At 42.1% G+C, this 24032-nt stretch overlaps 1 protein-coding gene across 1 annotated transcript in view; it reads left to right on the top strand.

Annotated features, from left to right (window-relative positions):
* LOC141141259 (uncharacterized) overlaps positions 1-24032 on the top strand; it is a 1017917-nt gene that overhangs the window by 860690 nt on the left and 133195 nt on the right. Inside the window, exons 63-67 of the mRNA XM_073628940.1 lie at positions 495-542; positions 8003-8050; positions 9295-9342; positions 9471-9509; positions 10626-10670. Coding sequence (XP_073485041.1) covers positions 495-542; positions 8003-8050; positions 9295-9342; positions 9471-9509; positions 10626-10670 — 228 coding nt within the window. The remainder of the gene's footprint in view (positions 1-494; positions 543-8002; positions 8051-9294; positions 9343-9470; positions 9510-10625; positions 10671-24032) is intronic.

Genomic DNA, 24032 nt, shown 5'->3' with positions numbered 1-24032 from the left:
ATTGTGATATGGTTTGTCCAAACTCCTGTAACCTTTACTTTTTCTGGACAGCTTATTCTGCATGTAAATGTGGAAAAAAATTGAAATAAATGCATGTGAAAAAATGAATGTGTATACTCACAAATCATTACATGCATAAACTCTATACAATCAGATCTTGTTTCAGATATAAACTGCCATGTCAACGGAGTACCTAAAAAATGCAGTTAAATTAAATCCACTCATGTAGGCACTTATACTGCACAGTTTTCAGGTAACTATTATTGACCTGAAAGATCCTATGTTGACCAGCATTAAAAATAACAGCCAGATTGGACTTTCACAGAAGTCTTATAAACACACATGCCAACTTACATTTTTTATGCAAGAGTTAGTAGCAAATTTGCATCAAGTACTATTATTGTATGTACATAAATAATTGTTTCTATTAACAAAAGTACTTAAAATTATTTAAGTATATTTCATAAAATTGATATTCCATCTTTGTTCTACAGAAGAACCCCCGAAGAAGCATGAAAAAGTGCCAACTGAACCAAAGAAGGGTAACTAAACACTAAAACCATTAGGGGAATTTCTTAAGACTGGAGCAGAAAGAATCTAGAGAAGTTTGCATTGCAACCAATCAGCTGCTGAGACTGAAATCTTTGGTTTAGCCTAGTACACACTAGCGAGTTGAACGAAAAGAAAAACTGACAGCTTAAGTTGGAGCCACTGTACTAATGATCCAACGCTATTACAGTGATCTCCCCTGCTGGGCTGTTGTGTTCTGACAGGGGAGTGATACTTCTTGCCAGAACACTCAGGTCAGCGCTCTCAGCCATTGGCTTCAGTCAGACCAGCTGCCATACACATGGGCCGAGTGTCAGATGTTTTTTATTGAACCGGCTAATGTCACCTGACATTGGGCCCTTGTGTACTAGGCTTTACTATACACAGCTGCTCCAAATGCCAGGTCATAGGCTCCTCATCCAGGGGAGAGGTTGTCTCTCTCCCCCACCCCATGCCTGCCTAAACTATCTCTATAGTTTTATTCCCATGTACTCACATTTTGTCAAGATTCCTTTGACTTCTTTAAATTTGCTGGCGGTGAATCTCCACATCATGGTGATCCCAAACTGCCGCTTCTACTTTGCAATGAGGTTATTTTGCCTCCAGTAAATAAGCTTTGATTCCACCTAAGGACATATTAATGCTTAGTCCCTCTGTGGCCAAAACTGACGGGAACCTCTACTAAGTGGAACCTAGCTATATCTCTGATATTATTCATTGGAAATATTTCTTTATCAACCCAAATTTCTATCTTGATAGTTGTTCAGCCTGTATACCACAAACTATACCAAAACTCCTGAGGAAGCTCCAAATGAGCAAAACATGTCAAGTTGTATTTATTGAGTGGTATCCGTCCTATTGTTTACCTAAATTGGATGTGGATATTGAGAGATTTTTAACCATTTTTGTGTAATATGTATTAATTGTAATAAAAACTTTTTTATGGATAAATTATACATGTCTATTTACACTATTTACTTCATACAATAAGCACCTTAAAAGTCCCGGGGTTATTTACCCCACCTTCCTCCTCTCAGATATATAAACATTTTATAATTGGTGCCTATCACATTTTTATTACAGCTCCTAGTTGGAAGGACAAAAAATAGGATTTTTTAAAACAGCTTACCTGTAAAATCCTTTTCTTTCGAAGGACATCACGGGACACAGAGCCTCAGTAATTACTGATGGGTTATATAGGTATCACTGGTGATTGGACACTGGCACACCCTATCGGGAAGTTCAACCCCCTACATAATCCCTCCCCCTTGCAGGGATACCTCAGTTTTGTAGCCAAGCAATATAGTGTATTAGAAGAGGGGCGGGACCTCTGTGTCCCGTGATGTCCTTCGAAAGAAAAGGATTTTACAGGTAAGCTGTTTTAAAAAATCCTATTTTCTTTCTCGAACATCACGGGACACAGAGCCTCAGTAATTACTGATGGGATGTCCCAGAGCAATGCTACCTGAGGGGGGGAACCACGACCAAGTAGGGTGCAATCAGACCTGAGGACCCTGTACCGCTGCCTGCAGCACACTACGCCCAAAGGCGATATCCTCATACCTTCTTACATCCTCCTGATAGAATCTGGTGAATGTATGAACTGAAGACCAGGTTGCGGCCTTGCAGATTTGAGCCATAGAGGCCCGGTGATGCACTGCCCAAGAAGCACCAATAGCCCTTGTGGAATGTGCCCTGATCTGAAACGGAGGAATCTTCTGTTTCAAACCGTAAGCTTGAATGATCAACTGTCGAATCCATTTAGAAATGGTAGCTTTTGACGCTGCCTGTCCTCTATTGGGACCCTCTGGCAGCACAAACAAAACATCCGTCTTGCGGATCTGAGTAGTTGCCCCTAGATAGGCCTTAACTGCTCTTACTACATCCAACGAATGTAGAGATCTCTCTTCCGGAGAACAGGGATCTGGAAAAAAGGAAGGTAGAACAATGTCTTGGTTTAAATGAAAATCAGAAACCACCTTCGGTAAAAAACTAGGATGAGGGGGTAGTACCACTCTATCCTTGTGTATAATCAAATAAGGCTCCTTACAGGAAAGAGCTGCTAATTCTGATACTCTTCTAGCAGAAGAGATGGCCACCAGAAAAATTAATTTCCTTGTCAACAAGACCAAAGGAATCTGACTTATTGGTTCAAAAGGCTGTTTCTGTAACACAGCCAGGACCAAATTCAAGTCCCAGGGGTTTAGGGGCGCTTTAACCGGAGGATTAAGACGCATCACCCCCTGCATAAAGTTTCGGACCAAAGAATGCGAAGCAAGTGGCCGCTGAAATAATACTGATAAAGCAGAGACCTGGCCCTTGATGGTACTCAAGGCCAGCTTCATCTCTAATCCTAATTGTACAAAATCAAGGATTCTACCTATGACATATTTCCTGGGATAGTCATAGTCATAGTTAGTAAGATTGAATAAAGACACCAGTCCATCCAGTTCAACCTGAGTGAGCACCCACAATTGTCCCCATCCCTGCACATTGCATCCCATCCAGATGCCCATCCACTATATTTTTTTATATATTTAGGGTACCCATGTAGCACCATCAATCTATGCAGTGCTCCACACATGTCCCCAAGGGGTCTGCAATCTAAGGTCCCCAACTCACACCCATACACCAGGGCCAATTTTTTTTTTGGGACAGAAGCCAATAAACCTAACAGCATGTCTTTGGATGCCAACCTCTGGATTCACACCAGGTTATATAAGCCTTCCAGACTCTATGATAAATCATCCTGGAAGCTGTCTTCCTTGCATTAATCAAGGTAGATATGACAGGACCTGAGAGCCCACGACTCTTCAGAACGTGGGTCTCAATAGCCAAACCGTCAAATTTAGCATTTGTAAGGCAGGATGGAACACTGGACCTTGAGATAACAGGTCTGGGCGTACCGGTAATGTCCACGGGGAACCTACCGTCATCCTTACTATTTCTGCATACCAAGTCCTTCTGGGCCAAGCGGGGGCTACCAGAAGTACCGACTTCCTTTCCTGCCTGATCCTGCGAAGGAGTCGTGGTAGTAGCAGAATAGGCGGGAATGCATAAATCAGTGAGAACCGATGCCACGGAATCACCAACGCATCCGTCCCGCATGCAAGAGGATCTTTTGTCCTTGCCACAAATCTGTCTATCTTTTTGTTGAATCAGGATGCAAAGAGATCTACATCTGGAACCCCCCATCTTTGGCATATGGCCCAAAAGACGTCGGGATGCAGAGACCATTCCCCTGGAAGTAACTGCTGGCGACTTAGATAGTCCGCCTGCCAATTTTTTATTCCCGGGATGAAAACTGCCGATATGCATGGCACATGCATCTCTGCCCAGACTAAGATCTGGTTCACCTCTTTTTGAGCAGCTCGGCTCCGGGTGCCTCCCTGATGATTGACATAAGCCACTGCTGTGGCATTTTCGGACTGGATCCTGACCGGACAACCCTGTAGCCTGATAGTCCAGGCTTTTAGAGCTAGATGTATTGCCCGGATCTCCAGAATGTTGATGGGTAAGGTCCTCTCTGTCTTGGACCATACCCCTTGGACCGCAGCCTGTTCCAGCACTGCTCCCCAACCTGACAGACTGGCATCTGTTGTTACCACCGTCCAGGTAACCGGTAGAAAGGATTTCCCCTTCTGCAGGTTTTCGGGTATGAGCCACCAATTGAGGCTCTGACGCACCGCATGCGACAGGTGCATCGGAAAGTCTAATGCCTGAACCTTCTTGTTCCAGGTCGACAGAATACTGTGTTGCAGCATTCTTGAGTGAAACTGAGCATAGGGAACTGCTTCGAATGAAGACACCATCTTCCCTAGTAGCTTCATATAAAGGCGGACTGAGGGACCCTTCTTGGTCCTTACTGTCAGAATCAGCTCTCTCAAAGCAGTGATCTTTGCCTGGGGTAGAAATATTTTCTCCTGGCTTGTATCTATAATCAGACCTAAATACGCCAGTCTTCTTACTGGTTTTAGGAAAGACTTTTCTAAGTTGAGGATCCAACCCAGGTGTTCTAGATACCTGACCATGGTCCTCAAGTTTCCATTCAAAGAGGCTACCGACTGGTCTATCAAGAGCAGGTCGTCTAGGTATGCTATGACAGCTATACCCTGAGCCCTTAATCTGGCCAGAGGAGGAGCCAAGATCTTTGTGAACACTCGAGGTGCAGTGGCTATCCCAAAAGGCAGAGCCATAAACTGGAAATGGCGCCTTCTTACCTCGAAGCGCAGAAACTTCTGATGAGCAGGAAAAATGGGCACATGCAGATATGCATCTCTGATGTCTATTGATGCCAGAAATTCTCCTCCCTGCAGGGTGGGAACTACTGTTCGAATTGATTCCATGCGGAAGGATTGAATCCTTAGGAATCGGTTCAGATCCCTTAAGTCCAAAATGGGCCTGACAACCCCATTTGGCTTTTGGACCGTAAAAAGGTTGGAATAGAAGCCCAATCCCTGGTCCTTTGCGGGAACTATCATAATGACCTCCTGCGACAAAAGTCGCTCTAACGCTAGAAGGAGCGACTGCTTCTTCTCTGGGTCTCTGGGAACATTTGATCTGAGGAACCGAGGAGAAGGGAATTCCTGAAACTCCAGCTTGTACCCTAAGGTTACCGTGGAGACTACCCATCTGTCCTGGAAGTCCTCGTGCCAGAGCTCTGAGAACTGTCGCAATCTTCCCCCCACTCGAGTGAGCGGGGGCGCCCCCTCATGCAGAAGTCTTAGTGTTTTGCCTAGTAGGCTTCTTTCCCCAGGACTTCTTTTGTCCCTGGGGTTGACTCTTGTCTCTGGACCCCGATGGAGGCGGCCGTCGAGACTGCCTGGAGGCTGAAGCCCCCGGTGCTGGGGAAAGAGTCCGTTTGAAAGAGGGACGCTTACTCTTCTTCTTGACAGGTAAGAGAGTGCTTTTCCCACAAGAGATTCTCTTGATATAGTTATCCAAGTCCTCTCCAAACAACCTTGCACCACGAAATGGAAACCCAGCCAGTAGCTTCTTACATGGTGCTTCGGCTGACCAATTTTTCAACCATAGGATTCTACGTATATGCACCAACCCCAGTGAAAGACGGGAGGTTTGCACGATAGAATCTCTAATGGCGTCAACCACAAAGCATAAGGCTGCTGGAAGGTTAGCAAACCCCTGGGCCTGCTGTTCAGGTAATACTTTGATGACCTGCTTAACATGGTCTCTTAAGTATTGACAGACTCCAATCGCTGCTACTGCAGGTTGGGCCACTGATCCTGCTAAGGAGAAAACATCCTTCAATAGGGATTCCATCCTTTTATCTACAGGATCCCTGAGCATCTGAGCATTGTCTACAGGACAAGTCAGGCTATTATTTACGGAGGAAATGGCAGCATCAATAGCCGGTATTCCCCACATTTTAATAAACTTTTCTTCCATCGGATAAAGTGTTGAAAACTTTCTCGGCGGAAAAAAACGTTTTTGTCTGGGTGATCCCACTCAGAATAAATAAGCTTTTCAAGTAAAGTATGAACAGGAAAAGCATGTGCTGCTTGGAAAGGTTTCAGTGACCCCAAAGCAGAAGAGGATTCTTTAGCAGTTTCAGGTATGGGCAACTTAAATGTGGAGCGGACCAATCCAGTGAGGAACTGCACTAAGACTTTCTCCTCTTGGGAAGTCGCAGAGGGTCCCTCTCCACCTGAATCCTCCGAAGAGGAATCATCCATCCCATCCCGATCCTCTGAAAGGGATTCATCTCCTTTATCCCAGAGCTCCTCTGTCTGAGGGTCTTGGGGAACAGAGGAAAGCCTAGTGCGTTTTCTTCCACTGAGTGAAGACGTAATCACAGCCATTAATCTTTCCTCTAGACCATTAATGGTTGAGGAAAAAACCTCTTGTGTAATATATACAGGGGCTGAAGTGCCAGAAGCAGGTGTAGCCCCTGACCCTGATGGCTCTCCCTGGCTAGCCGTCCCTGGCCCATCTTTAGGGGGGGAGGATGCTGCCGACAGGGGGCCCTCAGAACCTGAACGAGATCCCCTAGTGTCTCTGGTTCCTGGGGTGCTTGAACCTCTTCTACCCATAGTGCAAAGCAACAAGGTGTGAGGTATACAAATGAACACTGCCTGCTGAGCGATGTAGTCTGGCTAAAAGCCTTGCTACCCAATGCTCAGTCTGGTGTTACTTCAGTAAATGCTGCCTAGGAGAATGCCTGTGTCCCACCTTACATGCGACCGTCAGCTCTGTGTCTCTCAGAAGGCTGAGTGCACCTGTACAGAGTGCCTTTAATAGCCTGCAGCTGGCCTGAGTGGGAGTCTAAACACTCTGTGCTGACATCCCGCCCCCTCCTCTACCGCCCCCCCCTCGAGTTTTGAAAAAAACGAGCGCTTCCCGCACTGCCGACTCTCCTGTCATGCTTCTGGAGAAAAGGCTGGGGATGGGGGGGGGGGAGGATGGAGACTGGTAACAAGATCTGCCTGAACGGCTATCTTCAGAGATGGTGGCCATTAGGCCGCAGAGCCCGGGTGGTATAACCACTTTCTAGACCCCTGTGGCCCCTCTCTAGCCTGGGGGGAACATTCAAACATGAGAAATCCCCCTTTCCACCTTACCTGCTTGCAGCCTGCTTTGAGATGCTGGGACATAATCAGCACTGAACACCTGAGACAGTCAGTCAGCATGTGTAGGTTTGTGCTCTTGGCAGCCCCCGGTGGTCACAATAGGCATAGCATGCATTTACCTTAAAGGAGAAAAGCCACTAGAACTCAAAAATTCTGTGGAATCTCCTCTTACCTTATCCAGCCGCAGGGTGCTGTTTACACAGACCCAATCTTCACCTCTCAAGGGGGGCTCCGTTTGAAAAAACCGTCAGAGACTGGGGCCCCCATCAGTAGGGGGATCCAACAGTTCTGGGACCGTAAAGCACCTCGCCAGAAATTAGGAAGTTTAAAGCCATTTTCTGATCTGCGGGGTCCAGCTCTCTAAAAAGAGAAGCATTACGGGTAAAACCTCGTTTCTTCGGACACGAGGCCCGGGTACCATTCAATTCGGCCATGAAAAGACACTTTGAATGGATCCAGTTCGCCTGGCTTGCCCCAGTATAGGATATCAGGATATTCCCTTTGGAGCTCAGCACAGGACATCTTTACACGTCCATCACCTAAGACACTGGCGTAAAAACTGAGGTATCCCTGCAAGGGGGAGGGATTATATAGGGGGTTGAACTTCCTGATAGGGTGTGCCAGTGTCCAATCACCAGTGATACCTATATAACCCATCAGTAATTACTGAGGCTCTGTGTCCCGTGATGTTCGGGAAAGAAACAGGGACTAAACTGCAGACTGATTCAGTATTCATTTTGATGCTGACTACAATATGCTTGCCATTTATTTTCATTTAGGCTCTCTAAAAATATATTTGACCTATTTTTTAATAAAACATGGTGGTAATATATTGTACATAATAGTATTCAAATTCTGTATTCTAGAATCAAAAGAGAAAAGGGCAGAAAAAGAACCAACAGAGCCAAAGAAAGGTGAATGTAAAGTGTGTTTTCATGACCAGCATTGGTCTGAGAGCAACATTTAGGTTCCTGTCAATAGCAAATACTCAGGTTCATCTTTAATTTCATGGAAATATAATACACAATATATGAGTTATTACTTTTTGTAACAACTCCAATTTTGTTCAATTTTTCCTATTTTTCTATTTAACCTCTTCAGCTCTGGAAGGTTTACCCCCCTTTATTACTAGGCCATTTTTTGCAATATGGCACTGCAGTATTTTAACTGACAATTGCATGGTCATGCAATGCTGTACCCAAATAAAAATTATGTCCTTTTTTTCCCACAAATAGAGATTTATTTTGGTGGTATTTGATCACCTCTGCAGTTTTTATTTTGTGCGCTATAAACAAAAAAAGACCAACAATTTTGAAAAAAAAAAATATTTTTTTTTTACTTTAATCTATAAAACATACCCAATAAAAAAAATGTAAAAAATCAAATGTAATTATCAGTTTAGGCCAATATGTATTCTGCTACATGTTTTTGGTAAAAAAAATCCCAATAAGCATATATTGATTGGTTTGTGCAAAAGTTATAGCGTCTACAAACTATGGGATATTTTTATGGAATTTTTATATGTTTTATTGTTTTTACTAGTAATGGCAGCGATCAGCATTTTTTAGCGGGACTGCGACATTGCAGCAGACAAATCTGACACTAAGTGACAGTGCTAAAAAATTAACTATCACTGTACTAATGACACTGGCAGGGAAGGGGTTAGGGGAGATCAAAGGGTTATATGTGCTCCTAGGGAGTGCTTCCTAACTGCGTGGGGGGTGCTTTGACTGGGGGAAGACAGAAATCCGTGTTCCTGCTTAGAAGGAAGACAAGATCTCCATCTTCTCTTCTCACAGTCTGCCTTGTTTATATAGGCAGACCGGCGTTCTGCCTCTCGATCGTGAGGTACCAGAGAACATCAGGTCCACTGGACCCGCTGATTGGCTCCCATTGCATCCAATCACAGCGGGTCCCAGACCCAGTGTATGTGATTTTGCACATGAGGCTGCCCTGCCGCAGTATATTTGCATGGGGCGGTCCAGAAGTGGTTAATAAATCCGCCCCATTGTAATGGCTCTATCTCTCTGATTAAGAGCCAGAAGATGCTACAGTTTAGGTCTATTTTTACTGCAAGTTTGAAGCATACACATATATAATATATTGTTGTGGTCATTTTATATAAAATACATCCACATGTGGTTGAATTTCTTTGTAGAGAGACCAGTGAAAACCCATGAAAAGCTACCAGCTGAGCCAAAGAAAGGTAAAGAAACAGATATTGTACAATGTACAGTACATCAATAACGCTTTGCATTCATTTTTTTGTTATGTGCAACAATGTTATGCTAATCTGAAAAAAAAAAAAAATCTCCAATCTGTTTTCTATTTTAGAAAAGCCACTGGAAAAAGAGCCAAAGGAACCAAAAACAGGTAGAAATCTGTTTTACATGCATATTAGTGAAAGTTCTTAGTAGGTAAAAACTGCAAAATAGTTTACCTTTAAAATATTCTTTTTGCTTTCACATTCACTGTTATGTTGAATATGATATTTACTATCAAATTGGATGTAAACCCTCGCATACTGTATACCCAGTAAAGTGAACAGCCTCAGATGATACACAGAGATAAAACAAATCTCCCTACATAAGTTTAATGCCCTGTACACATTCCGACAACAAAATCCATGGATTTTTTTTCTGACAGATGTTGGCTCAAACTTGTCTTGCATACACACGGTCACACAAATCTTGTCGGAAATTCCGAACGTCAAAAACGCGGTGACGTACAACACGTATGACGAGCCGAGAAAAATTAAGTTCAATAGCCATTGTGGCTCTTTTGCTTGATTCTGAGCATGCGTGGAACTTTGTGCGTCAGAATTGTGTACACACGATCGGAATTTCCGACAATGGATTTTGTTGTCGGAAAATTTGAGATCCAGATCTCAAATTTTGTGTGTCAGAAATTCCGATGGAAAATGTCCAATGGAGCCTACACACATGGTCGGAATTTCCTACAAAAAGCTCCCATCGAACATTTTTCGTCAAAAAATCCGACCGTGTGTACAGGGCATAACATGTATATCTGCTGTCTTCAGCTTTATACACTGTTTAGAAAGTGCACATTATGTTAGAATTTCCACTTCCTCATTCAGCAGTAGCAGTGTAGTGTTGGATTACACTGGGAGACAGCTGATGGGAGGAAAGGCATACACTCCCCTCCAGATAGGTAGAAACTTTCAGAGCTCTCCTGTAAGTAGAGCAGCTTTCTGTTAATCTATTTATGGCACCCACCCTGACACAAATTTCAGACTGGTTTTATCACATGTGTCAGAAAACTTGTCAGAAGTTATCATGCTGATAACAGAAGAATGGAGCAGGAGAAAGCCATGGGACTTAGTGCTTTAGTAGTAGCACAGTATCATAGTGATTATAATGTTGCTCTATATGCGTTATGTATAAAGACTTAAATATTTTTTTATGAAACATAAATTATATTCACCAATTACTTTACATCCCTCTGTTTAACAATTTTGCTTTATTTTAGAGACGCCAATAAAAATGCGCGAAAAGCCAACAGAACCAAAGAAAGGTATGCATAGAAACTTATTTGACTTTATATAGAATGTTACTATATACACCATCACTCTTCTCTAAGAGTAAGCTTTCTTCAGTGCATTGCAGAGAATGCCATAAACCTATAAGCTGGCCTTACAGCTTTATGTAAATAGAGAGGAAAGGGCTGAAGAGTGGGGAGCAGTAGGCTAGTATCAGCTTTGAAAGTGTTAGGATCAAATTTTCTAACTTGTCCTTTTGATAGATAGCTGTTGGTAAATGGAATTAGTGCAAAGATGAATATTCATCTCATGCAGTTAGTTATCTCAAAAGTAGGACACCTGGACATTAAACTATTTACATAATCCTAACAGGTAATAGAGTTTTAAAACAAGACATCCCTGACGCCTCACTTTAAATTATTTCATAAACATTCTCAAAGATCACAACAAATGGGTTGGTTTACTAAAGGCAAATAGGCAGCTTACTTTGCAAGGGAAGTTTCACTTTGCAAGAGAATTTGTACTTTGCAAGGGAATTTGCCCCAGAACTTAGTAAATTAGATGAAGTTCTGCTGACTTCCATCATCCAATCAGGTGCAAGCAAAAATGCTGTTTTCTTTTCCTTGCACCTGATTGGGTATTCTTTGTAATGTGAGACTTTACCACATTCATTAAGCTCTGGGGCAAAGTCCCTCTTAAAGTGCAACTTCCTTTGCAAATTGAACAACCTATTTGCCTTTGGTAAATCAACCCCAAATCCTGTAGAATCAGTTTCTAAAAGCTTAGAAAGACCTGCTGAGTGTTCGCATAAGAAGTCTGGCAGACTGTCAAGATGTGCTCTCAGAGAAAAAGCCTGTGTTGTGTACTTTCAAAATGAATCAATTCACAATGAGTATAGCTACAGAAATAAATGGGAGCTTGTTACTACTTATTCAGAATATCTAAACACTTTACTGTGCATGATCTGGGCACCAATCTATTTTAAGACTCTAATTTATAGAAAATCAAGGATTGCAAAAAGACACCAACATCCCAAATCTATACTTGGAAAAAAGAAAAATAAACAAGGTGGACTTTTGAGGTACCAACAAACAACTCTTCAGTAAAATCAGTATATTATATTTTATTATTCCAAAAATGAATAAAAAATCATAAAAAAGACAAAAAACAGTAAAATAGTCCTCCCTTGGAACCCTCCCACAGCAATAATAGACACCTAGCAAATCAAAAAAGTAAGTGATTTGCCATACATTAAACAAACAAAATTAATGTGTCTTTATGGTTGGACAGTCTTGCTTTGTTTCAATGCACTTTGCGGGAATTCCCCATTTCTTCAGGAGGTAAGGGAGGCAAGCTGTATGGGTCAATAAAAAAACAGTAGGAGGGTGCAGCCCAGTCACAGGCAGCCCAGATCTTTCCAAGGGGCAGGTGTTAGGGTCTAAACAGAGCAGCAAAATGCCAAACCTAGTGTAGTATATGCATATAAGTGTATGCTTAATCTAGATCAGGTACAGTGGGAGTGTGAAATTCACATGTCACCAGACTCAGTAAACGGAATGGCTGTGAAACAGCCAGGTACCATCCAATCAGACTTAATCAAGCACCAGTCATCTAGGTGTAAGTGAATAAATTCAATATCACACACAGCTACCAGCACCGATAAGAGTCAAAGTATATTCAGACCAGCCTCCCAGCATATAGCTTTTGCCCCGTTGCCTCTTTGTGAGGGACTTTTTTGGGGATTCTTTTTTTTATAAAGGACATGTTAAATGTCTGGGTGTCCTTATTTCTAAATTACAACTTTCTTTTAGTGAATGAGTTGGGTTACTATGTACCCCTTACTCTTTCACATGGGGGTATCTGGGTGCTAGGGTTGCCACATCATCCCTTTAATCCAGGACACATATTAATTACACAGGTTCTGAGACTGATTTAATGCAGATAAGGCACCAAGTGAGTTTAATTACCACCTTAATCAGCCACAGAACCTGTGTAATTAATGTGTGTCCTGGATTAAAGGGATAATGTACTACTACTGGGTGCCCCCTTATTGTTAAAGCAGGTTTCCAGATTCCAAAAAAGCCCCATGCCTGCAAACCCCCACCAAGGCTTGTGGTAAATAAGCCCTTGTCCTCATAAACATGGAGTCAAGGTGCTTTTCCCCGGCAAGGGACTGGCAATGCTTTGGGGGGAGAGGGTATGCTTGTTCCCTTTCTTTTTCTAGCCAACTAGGCTGCATGCTCTGATTTAGGCCAGCCATACATGGTTCGAATTCCAAAATAATTTTCTTTCTAAAATCTTTTCAAAGAATTTTCGTTCGAATTTCGCAGCATTAGTGGGACACAGCAATGGCCGATTTTCGTGCGACTATCGAATTTGAGTGATTGGGCATGTTGAAAATTTTTTGTAAAACTAACGATTTTCTAATCAAAGATAGGAGAATCATGTGAGAAATATTATCAAAAAATGAATGCACATGAGTGCAAGAAAAGAAAATTCCTGGAAAGAAAAGAAGATTCCCAGACACAAAAATATTTTCTGTAGTAACATGAAGTGAAATTGAAGGCTTGGTTGTTCGAATTTTGAAAATCAATGATGGCATTATCCGATTACAAAACACACACACAAAATGCACAAAATTTCTGATTTTGAAAAGAAAATTTGTTCGGAATTCGACCATGTATGGCCTGCCTAAAGCCTCATACACACGGTCGGATTTTGGACTGGGAATTGTGTGATGACAGACCATTGGCTGAAAATCTGACCATTAGTACGCTCCATCAGACAATTGTTGTCAGACTTTCCGCTGACAAATGTTGGATGGCAGGATTATAAATTTTCTGCGGACAATGGTCTGTTGTATGATTTTCGTATAGTTAGTACACAAGTGCTTTACACAAAAGTCGAAAGTACAAAAACGCATGCTCGGAATCAATGCTCACCAAACACGACATTAGCAGAAGGTGCCCAAAGGTTGGGGCTCAAGAGCTGAAATTCCACGTAGTACGTCACTACGTTTGTATTTGTTGGCCGACAATTGTGTACTGTTTGTATGCAAGACACGTTCAGGGCACACGCCTAATGCTTTGAAAATCTTATTGTGTGTACGATGCTTAAGTGTCTGTTAGATGCACTACAGCTACAAATACATTTACAATTTAAATTGCCAGCAAATGGCATTTATTGTCTTTTAAAAAAAAAAACAGCACACAGACTCCTCTGTCAAAGTCATTTGCTGGTAATTTTAAAACGTTTTTCCTTTGAAAACGACAGTGCTAAAAAATCAATCCTCCTGGCTGCATAGAATGATTTTACTTTTTTGCCAGGGTTCCCCAGGGTAGTGCCCCTTCTATTTTTTGACAACCTCGTACCCATTATCCTAGGAAATGGGCATTTCTAGCAGATCCTGCTCTGACAGATTTCAGTCAGGTTTGGGTTTGATGATCACCGAACCCTTGCCGAACTGAACCCGAGGCAGTTCAGCTCATCTCCATTTTTAATGTGCCCTGTTCCTCCTCATCATCCACAGTTACACCTAGCATTGTCCTAACAGCTGGCATTAAGGAGATGGCTGAGTTATTTAACCACAGCATCACCCAATTGCTGCAAGAGGATGCACAAAAATGTATTGTATCTGATGTTGAGAATGAGAGCAATATGAGCATAAAGGGAAGTGACAACAGACAGGGACAACCAATTGGCACAGATGAGAGGAGGAGGGGGGCGGGAGATGCAAGAGAGCTGAAGACAACTGAGGACGGCTACAGGGCTGGAGGGGATTGGATGAGGGCAGGGATAGGAGGAGACTGAAAGGATCCATGTGTTTTCAAAAAGTAGAAGTTCGTCTAGTCTAGTGAAAGGAGGATTGATCTCTCTTTTATATGGAGATTTCAGCCCTGTACATTATTACAACCCCAGGTCAGTCTGCACAATCTCCCCTGGATAAGTTCACACTCCTTATCTAATCTGCATAGGAGATTTTTTTTACTGGCTTGTGCCCCACCTCCAGGCACCTCTCTGGAGTTCCCTGACACACAGGATTTGTGTGTGTGAAAAGATTCTGTGACAGGACTGTAGCAGCTGAGGTTTGTCTCCTCAGTGTTTGCAGTTTGGATGAGAAATGCAGTTACATCATGGTAAAATATAAAATATTTCTGTTTTCTGCTTATCTGTTTGAACAAGCATAGCATGTAAATTTTCCTCGGCTGTTTCCGTATTCCATGATGTTGACACTTTGCCATAACATGGCATGAACTTCCACAGAAGCTGCCACTCCTATGGCAACTTATAAACAACAATGTGCACCACAGTTTGCTTACTGCGCAGACACGAGACTTTGAAGTGCATATTGGGTAGCCAGCAGCACAAAAATCCAGGAAGTGGGAGTGCGCATGTGCGGGTCTCCCAACATGGCTGCATAAGCCAGGAGCTCCGCTCTGCCCGAGCCAACGAGTCACACTAGCGCAGGAACCGGCCCCGAAGGAAGCCCGATCTGGACGGGGATAGCACGGGGAACAACCCTAGCACACCGGGATGTCTAGCAGTTCGGTCCGCCGCAACCTGGGGCCACAATTTACGGCCGAAGGAAAACAGGCCGCATCCAAGATGGCGGCCGCGTCTCAGCCACGAGACCCACATGCAGGGGGACACTTGGAGCACAGGCAAGTGATTAACCCAGCCACTTTATCCTTCACCCCCCAGACGAATCTGGGTAGCCACAACATTACAAACCCCTCGCCTGCATCAACAGTTTCAATGCTTGAACGCACATTTGAAAACTATATGCTATCTCCCATGAACAACACTCCAGTCCCAGGGAAACCTAACGCTCCCTTATGTAACCAGGAGCAGGCCTCAGGACAGACACAGGACATTCCCTTAAACGTAGGGGATTTATTCATTAAATTCTCTGAAATGCTTGATCGAGGGCTTGCCATTACAGCCAGCAAGATCACTACTGATATAAGAGCAGACTTCCAGAATCTGGGCTCTAGAATGGAAGCCATAGAACATAAGCTAGACATAACGGTCTCCAGGGCTAATCAGAATACAGACCATATACAAGTAATACAGGACCAACTAGAAGTGGCGTTAAACCATATTGACGACCTTGAAAATCGCTCCAGAAGAGATAATTTTAGGGTGAGAGGTATCCCTGAATCAGTTTCTGACGCACCTAAAGCCATACAGGACCTCATACAATTTCTAATCCCTGAAATACCTCCACACAAGCTGGAACTGGACAGAGCACACAGGTCATTGGGTCCCCCCAGGAGAGACAGGAACCCCAGGGATATAATAGTACAACCACACTATTACAGTGTGAAGGAAGAGATCATGAGGATATCCAGGAAACAGACAAACATCTCATTCCAAGGACAAGATATACAGATCTTTGCGGACATCTCTCCGATGACCATTCAAAGACGCAGAGCATTAAAACCATTACTACTTGTTCTCTCCCAGAAAGAAATAAAATACTGGTGGGCCTTTCCTTTTGCCCTTAAGTTTACCTTCAATGGAAAAACTCACTCTTTCTCCACCTTCACAGAAGGAGAGCAAGTTCTTTTAGCTCTAAAATTTATTACCCTGGAGCCTGGAGACATGGACACTTCTAATATGCAGGCAAGTTCATCCAAAAGATCATCACCAGCCAGCCCCCTATCTCCATTATGGAAGGCGAACAAAACCAAGAGAGCGAAGGATCAAATGCCCACCTGAAATTCAACGTTGCTGTTTATCCTTTTTTCTTTATTTTTCCCTCATGGTGAGATCATGACGGGAAAAAACCTTACATACCCTCACGTCATCTCTGGAGGATGAGTATTTCTAATAGAACTTTAATATACCACCTATTCGGTTGGAAGCAGGGTTATGTAATCAAGATGGTTACCGCCATTCCCCACATTTTTCTTCTATCACCTCTTTAAACCTTTTTGGAATTGCAGTGATCGCTCTACAAAGGAACACAGGAACTAATCCTATTGTATGAAGCAAGACGGACCTCCCTAAACCAAGGCATCAGGCCTAGGGATGCTCAGGGACTTCTTCACGGAAGATACACATCATTATGGGATTCTATTCTTTCATATTGAAGTTCCATTGTCTAAAACTCCCCCCCAAATATCACACACTTGGGGATCTCCCCCCGTCCCGGTATTACTAACTGCCCTTTCTTGTTTTTTATGAGGGGCTTCACAATCTTTTTTTTTTTTTTTTTTCTCTCTTTGGTATGATAGATTCTGACGGACTGGTTCCTTTCATAGTTTTTCATTTATACTTCTGGACTTTGATACAAGGTCTATTTTTTATATAAATAAGGATATTTGAGTATCATAGTCCTTAGTTGACTGTGGCTCGGGCAGCAGTCATGCGTGCTCTCCCATCCCCCCAATATGGCTATTCTGTATTTGGGAGATGGGATGTCAGTCCTCTCAGAGGGCTGCTCAATGTTGTTATCTACTAACGTAGGAGGGGGATTTTCCCCCTTACTTCGTTACAGGCCTCTGTTTGGCCTTCTTTTTCCTTTTCTTCACTTTCTTTTTTCCTCTATAATTAATCTTCTATTTTTGATTGCCAGCACTCGGAGAATTCTTTTGTGTCCGGAGACTCCAGGTCCCAGGTTTCACCACGATACTATGTCATGGCTGCTCACTTCAACGCTCCATGGGGTAAGTGGTAAACATAACGATACATCTATTTTCATGCCTATCCATGCCTTCTAACACCGTAATCTCGTCATCCCTTAGAATTGTTTTCCACAACGTGCAGGGATTAAACTCAGCGATTAAGAGAAGGAAGGTTCTGCAGGAATACTGATCCAAAAAAATGGATGTGGTGTTTCTGCAGGAAACACATTTTCCAATACAGTATAACCCTTCCTTCCTGCATGCTCATTATCCCCTCTTCTATTTAGCAAACGCTCAAGACAAAACAAAGGGGGTAGCAATTCTGTTTGCTAAATCCTGTCAATTTAAGACTACTCAGGTTTACAAGGACATGGAGGGTAGATTTATCCTGGTGAAAGGAATGCTAAATAATCAATTTTACTCCCTGGTCTCGTATTATTCCCCCAACAGAGGTCAGGCTCAATTTTTTCACCTTCTGTTTCAAACGCTAGAACCACTGCTGGAGGGAATATTGATTTTGGGAGGGGACTCCAACATGGCATTTGACCTATCCCTGGATAAATCTAGACCTCTCTCAACCCAAATGACGCGCCCCAAAAAGATTAGTACTAAAATTGCTAAGATGATCTTTAATCAAGGTCTTGCAGACATCTGGAGAGAAACCAACCCGACCAGTAGGGACTACACTCACTTTTCAAATCCCCACCAATCCTATTCTAGAATAGATCACATATTCATTTCAACTCATCACATACCCCTAGTTAAAAAATCTTTCATCAAGGACTCCCCCCTCTCGGATCACTCGATGGTCATTCTAGTGATGCGAGAGCTGCAACATAAACCCCCCCCTCAATGGAGACTCAAGGAATCCATCCTTAAAGACCCGATCCAGGTTACTATTATTGAAAAGGCTCTGAAGGAGTTCTCTATTCTAAACGATGTAGATGGAACCTCGGCGGAAACAGTCTGGGCTGCCCACAAGGCAACGATCAGGGGCAATTTGATCCAAATGACATCACAACTCAAAAAAGAGAAAACCTCTGAGGTTATCAAACTTGAAAATAACTTTGAAGTTTTATGCAAGCAACATAAATTAGACCCTTCTAAGGTCAATACAGCACAACTTGATGCCGCGAGGGTGGCTTTAAGCTTGGCCCTGACGGTCAAAGCTGAGGTTTCCCTGCATTGGACAGGTGCAAAATTTTACCAGTATAGAGATAAAATGCATACAATTTTGGCCTCCAAGCTTTCCCCCAAAACACGTACATTCGCCCTACCCAAGATCAGGCAGCAAGACAGTACGTTCTCTTTAAATCCTCAACGCATTCTACAATCATTTCAGGATTATTATACAAACTTATACAAAAAGGGAAATCATATTGGGGAGTCCAGATTTGATGAATTTATGGCAGATCTAAAACTTCCTCGCCTTCAGAAAAGTCATGTAGATCTGATGGACGCTTCTTTCTCTACAGAGGAAACCCTAGAAGTGATTAAAAATTTAAAAGTTAACTCCGCCCCAGGCCCAGATGGCTTCTCAAATTTCTATTACAAAACATTCGCGGCTACTCTAGCTCCTCACCTCACCAAATTTTTTAATTCCAAAAGAAGGAGTGAAGCCATTGATACCCATGCAAACTCAGCCTTCATTTCAGTTATCCCTAAACCTGATAAGGACCCTTCCCTTGTAGAAAACTTTAGACCCATCTCCCTTATTAACAATGATTTGAAGATATTAACCAAAATATTAGCCAATAGACTAAGCTCATTCATTGGACAATATATTCATAAGGACCAGGTGGGTTTCATCCCAGGCAGACAAGGCCCGGACCAAGTGAGGAGGGCGACGGATATTGTATCAATCCTTCAATCTGCCTGGGATGGAACCCCCCAGCAGGAAGGCCTGTTGTTATCGCTAGACTTAAGAAAGGCTTTTGATTCACTCTCGTGGTCTTACTTATTCACTACCCTTCGCAGATGGGGTTTTGGGGAACATTTTATGTGGAACCTACAATCACTCTACTCGAGTCCGGTGGCCAGGGTCAAACTTCAGGGCTTTGTCTCTAATCCCATTCCGATCTCCAGGGGGACCAGGCAGGGATGTCCTCTCTCTCCAATAATCTTTGTCATTGCGATTGAATCTTTGGCCATTGCAATCAGAACAAATGTCAATATGCAAGGAGTAAGGTGCGGACACTCAGTCCATAAATGTGCTCTTTTCGCAGACGATATCCTACTCTTCGTCACTTCCCCAACCACATCTTTACCTAATATTAACAAGCTCCTAGGCTCTTTCGGGGATTTATCGGGTCTTCAAGTGAACATAGCTAAATCACAAGCACTGAATGTTTCTCTTCCTACAACCCTAGTAGACCGACTGAAACAGTCCTTCAAATTTAAGTGGAGCGACAACTCAATTCGCTATTTAGGGATAAATCTCACTTCAAAATTTGAACTATTGTATCAGGCAAATTTTCCTCCCATGTATCGTAAACTAGAGAAGGATCTCCTCACCTGGTCCCATCACAACATCTCATGGATAGGTAAAATTAATTCCATTAAAATTACCCTATTACCCAGATTACTCTATCTCTTCCGTTCCTTACCGATTCCTATCAGGAAAGATCACTTAAAATCACTTCAAGACAAAATAATCAAATACATTTGGGGTAAGAAAGGCTATAGACTAGCGAGAAAAGTCCTATTCAGCCAAAACACAAAAGGAAGACTAGGTCTTCCAGACCTTTTCAAATATTATCAAGCTGCCAGATTAGCCCAACTATCAACGATCTACTTCAAACACGAAATCCCAGATTGGATTAATATAGAAAGACAAGCGGTCCCTACATACACGTTAGACTTTTTACTGTGGTCTCCTCGTAAAAATAGACCTCCTATCTTGTCCCCCGCTCTTTCACATTCCATGAGATTATGGGATGATATAAAACACTCACCCTCCTTGACGTCTGACATTCAACCGTTGGCCCACATTTTCCATAATCCCCTCTTCAGACCGGGTATGGATACCAAAACATTTCAATGGTGGTTAGATAAGGGGATGTGCAGGATTGGACACTACTTTACCCCTTCGGGCCCTGTTTCCCTGAAATTCTGTATGGATAAGCTGGAGATCCCGGCCTCAGAAAAATTTAGATTTTATCAAATTTCCCACTTTCTTCATACAATATGGAAAAACAAACCCACCCCTCCGACTTTTTCGGAGTATGAACGCTGGTGTGGCCAGGGTTCAGTGCATAAAGGGGGAATCTCCATAATATATTCTTCCCTATCAGAACCCGCCTCTAAATTCTCTTACATGGAGGCCTGGGAGAAGGACTTACAAGAAACCTGGGACCTGGAGACATGGCACGGAAGAGGAATCAGAGCTCACAAAGGTATAATAAACATTTCATTAATAGAAGCCAATTGAAAAGTGATGACCAGATGGTATCTGGTTCCGTTAAGATTGAACAAAATGTTTCCTTCCTTATCTCCTCTATGTTTTAGGGAATGCCAAGCCCAGGGTTCCACGCTTCATATTTGGTGGGAATGCCCAAGAATTAGAGGGTTTTGGAATAAGATTTTTAATCTTATCCGCAAAGTAACAAACCTACCGATCCCTAAGACTCCACAAATTGCTCTATTGAATGAGCAAATCCCCAAGATTTCTAAATTTTTTCTCCGACTGATTACCTTCATGCTATTAGGAGCAAAAATTACCATCGCTAAAGCCTGGAAGACACCAAAAATTTCACTTGTAGCGGCTAAACGAAAAATCTCTTGGATTATGACCCAGGAAAGGGTAGTAAGCAAAATTCAAGACAATTACAAAACCTTTGAAGCAATATGGGAACCCTGGGCTGGGCATATAGGTATCTCCCTGGTTCCTGGAATCTCCTCGTCAGGATAGTTACACATGAACTGAGAGCTGGACGTCTCTTTTTCTATTCCTTTCTTTTTCTCTCTTCTTTCCTTTACCTTCTACCTATTTCGTCTATTTCCCAGATATTGCAAGAATAGATGACTACGGTTCTTTTGATAAATCAAGTTTATGTTGGTTAGTCCTCTAATTTTGTTTGAGATATTATACACTACTATGTTATAAGGAACAAAAGTTCGCCCTTGGGGATCAGTGCAGTTTCCCCATTGTGAATCAGTGGCTTCGGGGAGGCAGCTCATGATCTCTAATGGGTAGGGCATTTTCTATCTAAATATCATCAAGGTCTAGACCAGAACACAGTGTGATCCCGTCAGGGGTGTCTGGCTAGTCCCTAGTTTATTGCGCCCTATGAAGCATTAGACCCAATATGGTTGACGATGATAGTATGTCTTATTTCTTGTTTTATGTTGAGTATCCTTAGAGTTTTGGATGTAAAGAGATAATAATGTACACTGAACTCTGTCTTTTGATGGACATATTCTGTAATGTAAGTTGTCTCAATAAACATGTTAAACTTCAAAAAAAAAAAAAAAATCCAGGAAGTGAACAGGCAGCAGCATCAGCTGCCCACAGTTATAATGGTTGCACTTAGACTTCGTGGAGGGAGATTTCTGCAGCATATTTGGCAAGTACAGAATCACAGTATATATAACATAATATGCAAAATGGTTGGAGAGAAGTTTCAGAATGGCCAAGATGTTTTTATTACAAATTATGTGAGCATACTGCAGTTCCTCTTTAAGGACCAGGCAATAATAATTTTTTTTCTACCAGGAAATTACTTAGAATCCCAAAACATTATATATATATATATATATATATATATATATATATATATATTTTTTTTTTTTTTTTTTTAAAGCAACGGCCCTAGAAAATAAATTGGTGGGTTTTGCAATTTTTTTTATGTCAAACAGACATCAAACGGATTTGAGCAGCAGTTTTTCGAACACAATTTTTTGGGAAAAAATACAGCTTTATGAATTATTATGCAAAAAAAAAAATATATAACCACATTTGTTTGTCAAATATAAAAGATGACGTTATGTGAGTAAATAGACACAAAACATGTCATGCTTTAAAATTGCACACGCCCCTTCAGTGGCATCAAACGATGTAAATTTTACTATCTATAGGCAACTCTTTAAAAGCCTTTACAGGTTACCACTTTATTTACAGATTTACAGAGGAGGTCTGGTGCTAGAATTACTGCCCATGATTTGATGTTTATGGTGATACCTCACATGGGTGGGACAATCACCGTTTGCATGCACGCAGGACCAATGCAAATGTTCGCCTTTGTGCACAAGCACAGGTCAGGGGCACTATATTTTTTTAAATTATTAATTTATTTATTTTTCTTTTTACACTGTTGCCCATTTTTTTATCACTTGTATTGCTCTAACAAGGAATGTAAACATCCTTGTGATAGAAACAGGCATGTGACAGGTATTCTTTATGTAGGGATCTGGGGTCAATAGGACCCCAAATCCCCCTCTGCACTTTAAAGCATTCAAAATATCAAGATCAGTATTTTTGAATGCTTTGATTTTTTTTTTAAATGGCGCTGATGGCATCTGGGTAAACTGGATTGCTTCTGGGTTACCATAGTAGAGACCCAATCAAAGCCAATCCTGGCTTTCCTTGGGTGTCTGACCAGCTGGCGGATGCAGTAGCTCGGGTCTTCCAGTGAGACAAGAGAACCTGAGCAAGCCGTGCAATGTGGTGGAAGGGGGGACGTCCTCTCCCGCTGCTTGTAATAGCAATTGAGCACCTAGTAAGCTGCTCCAATTACTACTACAAGAAAGCCAGCTTCTGGCTCTAAAAAGAAGTACCGGGTGATGCCTGAAGCTACAGGCATCATCCCAGGACAACCACTTAAAGACTGATGACATACCAGGTACTTGACTGGTCAGCAAGTGATCTTTAATGGGGTTGCTGGAGATGAAAGAGATGTTTTAATTTGAAATCGATGTAGTGTTTGTGATATGGGATGCCATATTTTGCCTTTAGGAAATTAAACAATTTTATGGTAGAAATTAAGAGTATGTCATGAATAGTGTTTATGCCCTGCTTAATTTAGGATTTTAGGTGTGGGGTAGTGTGATTAGTAGTAAGAGGGGGTATAGCTTGTCCCCAACTCATTTTGAGTTAGATTCTCTGTGTATAAGCAAATATAGGGTCCAAAAAACACAATTATACAAGAGGAATAAGTATAAGAAAAGATGATGTACTTACTGTACAAACATTGAAACAAATCAAATCAGCCAATCATAGTAGCATGTAAAACACTATCCATTAGCATGGGGTCATGACAGATCTCCCTACCATCCATCAGGTTGTGGTTGGACCCTCCACCAGGCAAATTTACAATCACAGAAGCCAAAAAAGCTCAGGTTGAAGGCACCAAGGAAAAGAGGTGAACTAGTATATAGCAATACCATGGGCAGTAATGGAGTGTTCCAAGGAGGCCTGGTATCTATAACATATATAGTGAATGTAATGGGTTACCAGCTAACCAGATATATAAAAAGTTGTATATCTCCTCAGAGGTGTGAATGTAAAATTCAATGGCAAAAGCCACTTCCAATTGTTGGTGCCATAAGGTGAGCATCAGATGTGTAATAGTTAATATTTACATAAAGTAATCATGTAACTAATGATTGGGGGAACCATATATATAATGAAATAAGGATAAGAGGTGGATAGAAAGGTATATAAAAAAGTTTATAGTCCTGTGTGCCAAAAGATCCAGATGTTCACAAACAGTGTTTCTTTTAAAAACACTGTTTCTTTTTACAAATGGACATTTGTTTTTCCTTCCAGAT

The sequence above is a fragment of the Aquarana catesbeiana genome, linkage group LG04 (genome assembly GCF_042186555.1).
Source record: "Aquarana catesbeiana isolate 2022-GZ linkage group LG04, ASM4218655v1, whole genome shotgun sequence".
Classification (NCBI taxonomy): domain Eukaryota; kingdom Metazoa; phylum Chordata; class Amphibia; order Anura; family Ranidae; genus Aquarana; species Aquarana catesbeiana.
Note: the sequence above shows the minus strand (reverse complement) of the source record. Positions and strands in the feature narration are given on the sequence as shown.